This window comes from Amblyomma maculatum, chromosome 4 (assembly GCF_055883805.1).
Source record: "Amblyomma maculatum isolate TAMU_Amacu chromosome 4, ASM5588380v1, whole genome shotgun sequence".
NCBI lineage: Eukaryota > Metazoa > Arthropoda > Arachnida > Ixodida > Ixodidae > Amblyomma > Amblyomma maculatum.
This window is the reverse complement of record NC_139347.1, coordinates 11,496,245-11,508,703: the sequence shown is the minus strand read 5'-3', so window position 1 is coordinate 11,508,703 and position 12,459 is coordinate 11,496,245. Positions and strand designations below refer to the sequence as shown.

Sequence of the window (12,459 nt, the reverse complement as noted above, 5' to 3'; positions counted from 1 at the left end):
TCTCCTCTTTTGACCATAAATATCATATTGATTGTGTATTTCTGGATTTAAAAAAAAAAAGCCTTTGATTCTGTACCTCATGTGCCATTATTACACAAGTTTCGTTGTCTTGGTCTGCATGCCAATATCAACGACTGCCTTCATTCATATCTCCAGGACCGCATGCAACGTGTCGTAATTAATGGTTGTCACTCCGATTCCGTAAACGTCTCCTCAGGTGTGCCCCAGGGGTCTATCATTGGACCCCTTCTTTTTCTCATTTTTATTAATGATATTGTTCTTGACCTCACCTGCCAAGTTCGGCTATATGCTGACGACTGCGTGCTTTACCATGTTGTGGAAAGTTCTTCTGACGCATTAAAACTTCAGCGAGACTTAAATTTTATCCAGTACTGGTGCTAAAAATGGCAAATGTCATTGAACATTTCAAAATGAAAACTTGTCTCGTTCACTCGTAAGCGTTCCCCTCTACAGACCTGTTACTCATTAAATAACGTTCCCCTTCAAAAAGTTTCTGAATATAAGTATATCGACGTATATTTCACATCTAACCTTACGTGGACGAGACAAGTTGAGCATATTACATCGAAAGCCTGCAGAATTATTAATTTTTTAAAGCGTAATTTCAACAAAGAGCAGTCAAATGTCTAGCAGCTCCTGTATTTCGCTTACATAAGGCTTATTCTTGAATATGCATGCCCTGTTTGGGATCCCTAGTTTATTTACTTATCTGACACGCTCGAACGCGTCCAATATGATGCTGCCAGATTTGTGTCTAGCAATTACAACTTTTCATCTACTGTCACGTCTATTAAACACCATCTTGGTTGGGAATCTTTAGCTCACCGCAGAAAACATTTCAGATTGCAGATCATTTATCGCATTTATTTTGGAAAGTTCAGCAAGATCTGAGAAATAAAATGCCGGACAGATGCATATGAAACCTCGTTCTTCTGGCAGTCTGTTCCACTCATGGAACAGACTGCCAGCTGGCATCACTGAGTGCGGCACGGAAAATTTATTTCGAGCTTTTTTTATCAGATGTGTGACGTGGCGCGCAGTTTTCTTGCACACGTTTTCTTCATCACTTTGTTGTTGATTGTTTTCATCACTTTATTCGTCGCGCAGTTGCCTCATTTCCATGCATGTTTTTCATTCCGAATTATCACTTGTGTCGTGTTATTTTCATCATTTGTATGTATTTTTATTGTCCTTCTGGCCTTTCTAGCAATGTTATTTGTCATCTCCCCCCCCCCCCCCTCATGCAATAATGCCTTCGGGTGCTGCAGTACTCTCTAATAAATAAATAATAAATAAATACTTAATTAGGCTAAACAATAAGCGTTTTTGTTTTGCTACTTGCTCGACGGCATCAAGACGAATTGAGACATGACATGCCGTTCCACAGGTTATCAACAACTGAAGACCTGGTTGTTTCAGCAAGTGGGCCTTAATTGCCGGTTTCCAGCCAATGCCGCTAGGCGGTGAGCAACAATCTGAAATTGCAATATTAAAGGCTAAGCAACCGAAATTGCAGTTATAGGTTCTCTTAGCGTGTTCCCGGAAGGCCGAAAAGAAGCCTGAAGCACAGTCGCGCGATAAAGATATTATTATTGGTAACTACAGTGGTACAGCAAGTGCGTCAAGACAAGCAAGCACCGGTACCAACGGCAACACAGAATATCACTTGAGTGAACAGCTTCAAACGTAAAGTTACTCTTCGGTGGCGCTGATGGAGGAAAGAAGTCGAGGCCGAAATTTATCCTCTCGCTCGGAAGTTGGGGACAAGGCAGGAACCATCTGGCCGAACGCCAGTTTTTTCAATTGCAAAGCACGCGGGGAACTTGGAAGTATACGAAATTTTTGCATCGCTCATTTCAGAGGTACGTCATAATGAACGTTTTCGCCGGTGGGTCATAAAAATGCGGGAGCATATAGCGGTCGTATTCACCGAGACGAAACCTGCCGAAAAAAATTTCTAGAACTTAACTATTTCAGCTGTAATCTAGATGTCTGAATTCATTTTCATCATTATCTGTGCTGTAAACCCCTTTAAGAGCTATAACAAGCACGCTTACAGGCATCAAAGACCCTCGAGGATCCTTTGCCTGATCGGGTTGAGAGGGAAGTTGAGCCCCTGAGTATAGTTACAAAACAGCCGAGCCACTTGTCATAACCAACTTATGTTCAAAAGGCACAGAACAGAGCGGCCCTGTTTTCTATTGCAGCATCAATGCAATCTGCCGCCTAAAATGAATACGCTTGCCTTTCTTTTTACTCTGACGTCAACTGCTAGTACCTGGGTGCGTGATTATTCACTATTAAATGAAATATATAAAATGAACACTTTCTGGTCATGCCAGTAGGCTTGTTGCCTTCTTAAACGTCGTTTTTATTTTTCTCTTCGCTTGCGTTCTTATCACAATAAAAGGCAGTTCAGTGAAGCGAATAGATTGTGATGCAATGTTGAGAAGCATATTTCGTCGGTTTAAAAACCACCATGGTCGATTTTCAGAGCTTCAGCTTTGAGCGCTGTTTGGCAGCGATGAATCTGTGCTTCTCGCTAGTACTTAAAACAATGGTCTGTTTCATCCTTTCTTATTTCCGTATCTACCTAAAATACGCCGACAAAGGTGAGCCTGGGATGTCTTTCTTCATTGTATGCAGATTTTATTCACTGGCAGGGAAAGGGTAGACTGCCATTTAGATTCTATGAAAGCTACCTCATTGTCCTTTCTCCTTTTTTCTCTTTGCATGCTGCCTTACATCATTCTTTTGTTTTCTTCAGACTGCCGATATTTTCCAGTAGCCTGATTCCTTCCCTAGTAAGAAAGCTGTCATGCAACACTCTTGAAAGAGGTCAATTACATAGGTATCGGTAACACAGGCCACGCCGTCTAGGATCGACCGTAGTTCTTCTGCGAGGAAGTTGGCAAGAAGGGGCATCTTTCAGAGGTTTCATTTTGATGGCTTCATTCCACTTTCCTCCACATTTCCTGATCCCTAGCGCCCCAAATATTTGCGTGGCGCGTAATCTACCATTGGCCTCACGCCAAAGTGATCGACCGAAGGATGGGTGAAGGGCCTGGTTTCAACCGGTCTCCTTTTGTGAGGCCCATTTTTCAGGGCTTTCTCAGATTCAACTGTTCAGAGAAGGCGCTGCGCATTTTCTTCTTGCGTAGGGAAAAGTTTCGGACTCCGTCCCGGTCGCGCTTTTCAGCTGTCCTCATTGCCGTGGTTGTGTTCACTATGCGAGTATGTTTGGCCTGGGAATGGATCGACGCCACTTTTGCAGTCACTGTTTTCGGCGAAACCAGCTAGCCAGCGTCCTGTTTGCATACGCAATTTGGGTACGGGACGCCGGGCCACGCTGGCCAATCCCTCGGGAGTGTAAGTCGGAAAGTCTCCAAAACAGTTGGGTCCAAAAGCTGCTAGAAAGTTCTTCCTCGTTTTATTACCTTGGGTTCTCTTCACTCGGATGTTTCACCTTAAATTTTGAGGTGAAATTTGTTCGTATCATTCTCGTTTTCACAGCTGGAAGCAGATAAAAAAAGTGAGATGCGCATAAGAGACTACCCTGTACATTCGGGCTCCTGTGGGGATGTCACTATAGGCCGAGGCGTGAATAAGATAGTGAATAGAAAGATGAAAACCTGGAGTGGGTGCCTGGCTTGACAGGGCTTTCTTAGTAAAAAGCGCGGGATCAGACAACCCATTATGCTACGGCCCTCCGTGGTAAGAATCCATAGGTACCCAAAACGTGGGGCTGTAAACTAGATAGAGAAGCAAACGAATGTTCCTTGTTACGGCTGAAGCCATGATGTATAGCGCAGCCGTGAATTCCACCTAAGGCCGTGACGGAGGTGGCATGAAATGAAGGTAAAAGGCCGGAGATGGGCGATGATGGGAGAAAGAAGATATGTAGTAGAGAAGAAACTGAAATGGTTTTGTCTTAACAGAGGAATAAAACGGAGAAAAAGAACAAAACAAAACACTCTAAAACCGCGGCTTTACTCCTTAGTGCTCTTGTCTGTCGCTATCGGTGCATCATGGGGCCAAAGAGTGAGCGTATTGCTGGCACGAGCGCCGCAAAATGTTCATTCTCCTTGGACCAAGTAACCGCGTCAGTTTGCCTCTATCATCCAGGTGAGGCGCTGCAAATGGAAGTGACGAGATTTTGTCTTCAGGCGGCCGTAGAAACAAAACAACAAACCGATAACCAAGCGCCCGTGCATTTCAAAGTAGCTGATCACATCTAATCACAATGATACCTTGCGGACTACTCCTGGACGCCGCGCCTGGAAGTGAGAACATTGGCGTAGACAAGATCAATTTGTTTTAGTCACAAAGCGAGAAGCCGAGCGAACGAGAGCACCGCCGGTCACAAGGCATAGGGGGCGCATCTTCAACTTTTGGAGCTGGCGTCCCTGAAGTGTTTGTTAGGAACGACTGCACTGGAGCGATTGCGTAGGTAGCGTACCACCCACTGGCTAACGCAAAAGGTCTAAGTAGGCAGTTTCTTAGCACAGTAAATTGTTTTCCTTAATGAAGATTGCGTGCTGGCAACGCCTTATTTGCAGCGTAATATATTTCAAACTGCGCGGCTTTACCAGTTTAATTTCCGCACACCAAAATAGATTACCTACAGCTAATGGCTGCGGTAATACTAAAAGCAGAATATGTATCACGCAAGTTACGGGAAAAAATAACCTTTGTTGGCACTGTAGAGCACATCAATATTACTTGGATGAAGATTTTAAGGAGTCATTCACATTCGTGCAGAAGGCGGCAGAGCTGAGTAGAGAAATGAGTTTACGAAGTTTTTTTCTGACAGGGCACCAGTATAGTTAGCGCCGTTACACAGGCCCTACAAATTTGGTGGTGGCTTGTGAGCGAAACGGCCCGGCATGGTGATGACTTAGTCGGAATTGCTAATGGTGTTCTTTCCTCGAGCGTTCGCGCCGATGCTGGTACCATCTGGAACTTCGAACGCTTCGCCGCCGCGCTTGTGGATAAATCAGCACCGTTAAAGGAATTTTAAAAATGATCGGTTGCAATTATTTCGGGAGCCATTAGCAAGGGCCCTTTATTTTATATCCAACAATTAATATCTGTCTTCGTAGGCGCTTGAAGCTTTGTCACCATTGCGTCTAAATTAGTTTTATTGTGCGTTCAATACCAGAAAATAGTGCATGACTCACGTTTTACCATCCACCGCTCCTTAGTAATATCCACGCTTCCCAACGCTCTCTGATATATCCAGTAACAACAAGGCTTTGCGTGTAAGCCAGAAAGCAGCATTTATTAAAAGCACAAAGTCCTACTTGTTTGGGTCAAGTGGCAGCAAACGTGACTGCAGTGGTTTTACATTTCCAATGCCGCAAAGCTTAAGACAGAGGCGTGAGTTCCCATTTTCACCCATCCAATGCTTATGAAAGCATGACGAGCTGGAAACAACGAAATTATTGTCGTTCATACATGCACGTGCAGCTACGGAGAATCATCTGCCTTTCTACTCACCTGTCGTTCTTTCTCTTTTCTCCGTGGCTGGGAGAAATATCGGTGTGCGTGCACTGATCATAAGCGAACCCGTTCCATGCACTATGCATTTATGATGAAGGACACACAGTATGGTGGCATTATACTGCCTCCTACGTGTAGCATTAAAAACCAATTTCGGTCTTTGTTCTTCAAACTCCCGAAACAAACACATCTGACGTCACGTCAGTCCATTTCTTACAAATGGCTGATGTCCTCGACGTGGTCCGGAGACTACCGTACCTCAATAGTGTGTCCCTCGACGGGTGAGTGGACGGTTCTGGTCACAGCCTGCATGGCCAAGCCCATAGAGACTAGCCGATCGGCATGGTCCTCAGTGAACTCGGGCACCCCCGACACAACCAGGTACGCATCGCCGATGGTCTCCACCTGTGCAAGTCGATATGTAAGGGCACTCGTAGATCTTGCTGTAGCATTTTCTAGGCGCTCCCCTTGGTCTCCGAGTTAGGCGGGGCAGTTGGTGGGGCGCCCTAAAGCTCTGTAAAGCCGACACCTATGTACTACAAATTATGTTGGACTCTTCATTTTCAGTGATCACTTAAATAGAGAAAGCAAAATAAACAGGGCCTGAGAGGATGTCTCTGTCCGCAAGCCGCCGTTACAAGTGGATCTGTCTCCTCCAATAGGAACATTGATTACCGCTCTGAGGCCAACCTTCAGCCCTTGTTAATTTTTTTTTTCTGGTATCCAAGAATTCTACCTTGCGGCCCTTCCCTGCTTTGTTATACAACAAGTTATATGTGTTTTACGGAATCTAGTGCGACTCCCCCCCCCCTTTCTTCTCGTCTATCTTCGTCTGCGAGATACTTATGTAATGACACCTAACCTTAGCGTGAAGAGGCTCATGGTTCCTTGTTTGACAACGAGCGTTTCTTTTAGAAGACCAGAAAGTAGGTCGAGATGGTTGAGATGCATGGCTGAAGAAATCGTGAAAGAGCCACACGGACAAGGAATAGAATAGGGATAAGCACCACGGTAGCAATTTATCGCCTGTTCCCTGTCTCTTTTAAACCTATTAATCTTTTTCTTATTTCGCCATGTCGGAGAGTGCGAGATCAGGAAAAAGAGTACTTTAATATTTTAGGACAAACGTCACCTATCATTACATTTAGACTCTGTATGACAGGTCAAATGCTTTAAGTTAGCGTTTTAATGTTCGGAATGCTGACATTATTTTATGGCAAATAAAGGCTTTCAAGAACTACTCAATGATCACCATGATATTCACTGTTTCTAAATTACATATTAAGGTAGTGGCTGAACTAATTTAATCATATTGCAGTCAAGGATAGGTTCAGGCTGCTTTTAGGACGTCCTACTGAAGCATATGACGTTTTCGCACCATCATTTAGGAGATAGACAATAGTGCGAAATATTGCCAAGCTTTCTTATAGCCTGCGTAGATGGCTTTCAAATATGAGAGGAAAGAATTGGAGTAATTATAAAAACAAACCTAAATTATTAAAGGGTCCCCGAAATGCTGCTCGCGGTAACACTGTAATGAAAGAAGTCCATAGAGGTAGTTGGTCTCTGGGAGTACCCGAGTCAAATTTGAAAGCTTTGGGTGAAGCCTGCAATCTATAAAAAATCTTAAAACATGTTTGCTGGTAATTGTTCACGACCAATTAAGGCGACACCTCTCTGCGCACACCGTGAGCAAACTATCCCTACGAAGTCACTGGCGCTTGACGGGCGCTTCCATTCATTCGACGCCCCCAATTTACGCGGCTGAGATGGGGTGTGGTGGGGAGCCGTAGTGACTTGTGTAGTCGACACAGTCGTATCGAATATGAGGTTTCTAAAACTTTCCTATTTATTTGAACAAAAACAACAGAACAGATCCATTGTCCCTCAGTTTCGTGAATACTCGATCGAACGGCGTAAAAAAAAAAAAAATACACACACTTCCCCTTGGTCCCTCTTGGTCCCTCTTATCACCCCCTCTCTCAGCAATATCCGAGACCGGAGTAGAGTCCGAGGCGGGAGCACGGAAAGTATCTGTGCGCCTTCCATCCGTGCGCCGAAAGTGCGTGGCGTCTCTGTTGACAACATTCGGCCATCCTTTTCTCTTCAACCACCCGCGGTTGGAATGAGAACACTGAGGTCTCGCGTTTTCTCCGTTTTTTCTTATTCGTAGGCTGCCCGCCATCATCGCTTGTGGGGTCTGAAGACGAATCGCCACTGGCCACGGTTCCTAGTGGGTCCGCCGCCACCACACCTTCGTAGAAAAGCAAAGTCCAATGTAGCTCGGAGAAGTCTTGCCCATCCTTCATTGGGAAAGGGCCCCTGTACTTTGGACGCAACTTACGCGACTACCCCGTTGCAACTGGCTCCCTCTCGATCAACACCATGACGCCTGGTTGATAGTTCAGCACGGTGGCTCGCCGCTTGTTGAAACGCCTCTGCTTCTCGTGGTCCCGTGGCTCCAGTGCGGTGGCGTCATCAACTGGGTCTCCCTTCATTATCCATGGGCGAAAGGTGAAAAGCAAACCGAATGACGTCGCCCTCGTAGCTCCGTTTACTATATTGTTGATTCCCCATTGCGTCATCGTTAGAGTCATTTCGTTCTGCTAGACTGGCAATGGCGGGCGTTCTTATTTTATACCTCTCCACCTGCCTTTCCGTGTCTGCTTAGCGGTATGGGCGGTACGCTACCGGATTTTGCGTGGTTACCGCAATCCTCATATCAGTTGCACGTGTGAAATAGATTTCCGACAGGCACGTTGCGAAGCAGTCGCGATGCTCGTTAGTCAATGCGACGGGTGCCTCCTTTTGCGTGCCAGAATCTGATGGGCCAACTGTTACATCATCTCCCAAGATTGCCTTTATCGGCTTTCTTTCGTTGCAGCTTACGAGAATGAAGGGTTCGGAATAATCCTCTTCCATACAAAACGTTCTCCTTGCGATCTTCTGGTTTTGCGCGATGATCAGCGGAGACTGTGAGACGTTCCGTTTAGGTATGTATCGCTCACCGTGCCCTTCGCTCTTCCACTAGCGCACGCCTGGCACGTATTGACCGCTTGGTACGTGCAGCTTGCCGCGGATGAAAATGTTACCGTGAGCAGTGTTGTCGCTGCCCAGGGCAATAAACAACAGCCTCCTTCTCCCACAAGTTCGCTCAGCGCAGTGGTAGGGCCGGTAACGCTAGGTAGGCCAGAGTTCTGTCCTCATCCTCTGACTCGTCACGCTCCTTAAAAATGCGCACTGTATCGTTGTTCGCTTGAGTAAGGATTGCTCTTTTCGTCTGGTCGTTGTTTGTCGAGCCTTTCCTCGAATAGCAATCTTTTGTCTCGTGGCCTTATTTTTGCAATTTGCGCACCACGCTTTATTTTGAGGTTTTGGGCATGTTACCGAAAAATGTCCGAACTGAGAGCAATTAAAGTCAAATGGCTCGCCTTTTTCCTTGTACTTCCTTGGGGGCGAACTTTCCGATTTGTTATCACCTCCGGTGCGAGGTGGAATTTGAGCAGTTGCCGGTGCGTAGTTGCCGTCTCGGTCGGAATGTGAACGCGCAGCATCCAGTGGCTTATACAGTGTCTTCTATCTGCATGATGCCAGTTGGAATGCGCATTCGGGTCAGGTCTGCTTCATTGTGTGCGTTCGATCGTAGAGCCGTTTTACGCAATGGAACAACTCATCTGGACTTGCGTAGTCTCGACCGCTGAAGGTCCGCACCAGACGTTTGTCGTCGAGTCCAGTCATGATGTACTCGATGCATGCCGCTTCATCGATATTGCAGCGGCTTGCTTTGGTCAACTTGTCGTAGAAATAAGCTTCGATGCTTTCTTGATACTCCTTTTTACGTGGTTTTATGTCCTGGAATGTGCTTTGAAAACTGGGCGCCGAAATAAGCCCATTCCTAATTTTTGTTTTTCAGTCGGCCCAAGTTCGTTGGACATCTGTGAGACCATCATAGCACGCTTTCGCGACGCCCTGGAACTTCTTTAGGGCAAAACAAGTGGTCTGCTGGTTGCTCCAACTGTAGGCTGCAGCCAGATTGTCCACTTCGTTAAGCCACGTCTCGACTGTTGGCTGATCGTGCGAAAATGGGTCCAATATAGACGCCAGTTGTGCGCTAGCGGCGGTCAGTCGTCCATCCGCGAAGCCCGATGCACCTGCCGACGAGTGGTGTAGTGGCGATTGGGCCTATTGCATAAGCTGAGCTGCTCCCTGCAATGCCTCTCACACCGCCGTCTGGATCGCAGCCTGCATCAGCGCCTAGAAGTCGGAGGCGCTGGGAACGGGCACTGCTTTTCTGAGGCTGTCCAAGTCGTGGCTTCTTTCGTTGCAGTGTTCCTGAATACCCTTTCGACGCTGGGCTGCGTATCGTCTTCGTTTTGTATTATGTCGTGCTTGTCGAGTAAGCCGGTCGTGGTACTGCCTCATCCTCGGATCCTCCATTTGTTGTCGTCTAACTTAGCATCATCGTAGCTTTTCGGTGTCAAAGCACACTCGTTGAGGATGGTTGCTGGTTGCAATCCCACTTGTGAGAATTTTACTGCAGTCAACACTCGTTGAGGATGGTTGCTGATTGCAATCCCACTTGTGAGAATTTTACTGCAGTCAACACAGTCGTGAAACAAAAACAACTGAGGAGATTTATTGTCACTTAGCTTCGTCAACACTCTCTCGAATGGCGTACAAAACACGCACTGTCCCAAAGGGTCCGGATCGGCGGCAGCATAGTTCATTCGGTCCCTCTCATCATCCCCACCAGTTGTCCAATATCGGAGCGGCCGAGTAACTTGAGAGCGGCGCCGCAGCGGAGCAGAGCCCCCCTGTAAGATCCGAGGCAGGAGCCCAGAGAGGGTCTGCGTCACTGTCGACAACACCTGTTTTCTGCTTTTTCCTAGGGCGTCTCCGAGGGTTGAGTTGACGGGTTAGAAAAAGAGCCCCACTTTCAATCGCCTATGTGTTCGGGGCTAATGAAGGTAACATATATATTTTTCAGCTAACGAGATGATAAATGGGATATTCGTGCGCATTTCCTTGCTTTAGGAAACAGCTTTTCAAGGATGCTTTAGGATCTTATGGTCAAAATCTATGACAAAAGATGAGCCTGGACATAATATCTGATACGAAGAAAAGAACCGATTATTTCCTAAAATAAAACGGAGAGCATTCCGAGAGCAGGCAACAAGAACAGAGAGCGCAGTGAATCAGATAGGCTGAAAACATTAGAAAGTTTGCAATGACACGCCTGGGAGTAAGGGGGGGGGGGGGGGGAGGAGCTCGGCTGGAATAGAAAAGTTTGGAATACCTAGCGCGAAAAACAGGGACAACAGAAAATAAAAGACAAACACAGCGCTGTGTTCGTATGTTATTCTCTGATGTTCCAGCTGTTTGTGTTTTTGTTAGTTTTTTTTCCTAATATCGCATTCCAACTAGCCTAGTTCGATGTGCTCTTTGGAAAAGAAAAAGGCTTGCTGTAAAGATAGGCGAAATGGCTCTGTCCTGCAGTGGGCATACGTGAGCTAGACATTTAGGTGCGGAATCGATGTAAAATTATACATGAAGTTTCGAGTTCCTCATACATTGTTATGAAGGGCAAAGGTTCCAAAGCCTTCGAAACACATGTCGCTATTTTTTAAATGAATTGCTTGTGTTTATTTTTAGGCTAACTGGGGCAGAAGATAGCACTGACTGTTGATGAATTGAGAGCATGTCTGTCTAATGGAGCCAACGAGAACAGTGTCTCGTTTTTGTTAGTTGCGTATTTTTTTTTTTCTTTATACTGAAGTGAGTTTCTGCTTGAAAGAGTCCAGTCGTTTTAAGAACTGTTCGCTTGCCGGAATAAGGGCAGTACACCTCCACTGGGTAAATTACCGCAGGCAGTCCTACTGTTATTTTTCTTTATATAGGTTAATCTCGCACACAGTGGAAGGATCCCAGAAGACCGCCTCTCCGGAAATAAGTATTATCATCACCACTTTGCTTTCTTGTTCTGGTTCGGAGTTCGTATAGCCTTAATTTGGAATTTCGATAAATTTCAACATAATGCAGAGATCAGTGCACAAGTCTATGTTTTTTTTATAGAGAGACCGTAATTAATTAATTATTATTTTTTATTTATATATTTATTGATTCACCCTTATGACAGCGGATATGCATCAGCACTGCTTTTTGAGATTCACAAGTCGTGGTTATTTCTGTTTATGTCAGTCAGTGAACTCGAGGCTGACCGCTCCCTTAAGCCACTTTAGATTATGAGCTTAGATTTGATTATGAGACGTACAAATAGCTGCTTGCGTCAGACATTACCTCGATATGACAGCTTGTCATTCACTGTAGTTCTCACTGCAGAGCATGAATAAGAAACTTTCAAGCTTCTTTGATCAAGCTGTTGAGAAGAACGTCAGCCATTACCCAGAAACATTACAATGCGAAATTACTTTGAATACAGAAGACATAAAAGTTAGTTCTCACATTTAGTCTGAATAAACCAGCTCGTTTTAAAGTCAGCACAGTGCTCGTCCAAACACCAGGTGCGAATCTTTTCTGTGCTCTTGTATGTTTGCGACTATTTTCTCCGGCCATCGGGATTAAGTTTTTATCTTATTCCCACATGGCAGCAGTGTGTTTCGCAAAGCTCTAATCTGCAGAACTACAGCTGAGACACCTCTGCTCGTTTCCTGAAAATCTTTAACTCTCTTTGAAACATCCGATCGCGCAACTATGACTGATATCACCCCCATGTTCTTCAAGCTGTTTGAGAATTTATATAACGCTGCCCACCTAGGTTACCTCTCCGTATATGTTCATATAACCTTCACAGAGCAGGTAATTTTTCTACCCTATATTTATCAAGTCAGTTTTTCACTTACTCAAAGAAATCGGTACTATCTATTCTCTCTGTTATGCCTTTTTTTTTTTTTGTCTGGTGCTACCCGTTTCTCTTTG

At 45.4% G+C, this 12,459-nt stretch overlaps 1 protein-coding gene across 1 annotated transcript in view; it reads right to left on the bottom strand.

The window, feature by feature from the left end:
* The window catches only part of LOC146190301 (guanylate cyclase soluble subunit beta-1-like), a 67,476-nt gene that overhangs the window by 11,380 nt on the left and 43,637 nt on the right, over window positions 1-12,459 (bottom strand). Inside the window, exon 9 of the mRNA XM_084600745.1 lies at window positions 5,782-5,928. Coding sequence (XP_084456871.1) covers window positions 5,782-5,928 — 147 coding nt within the window. The remainder of the gene's footprint in view (window positions 1-5,781; window positions 5,929-12,459) is intronic.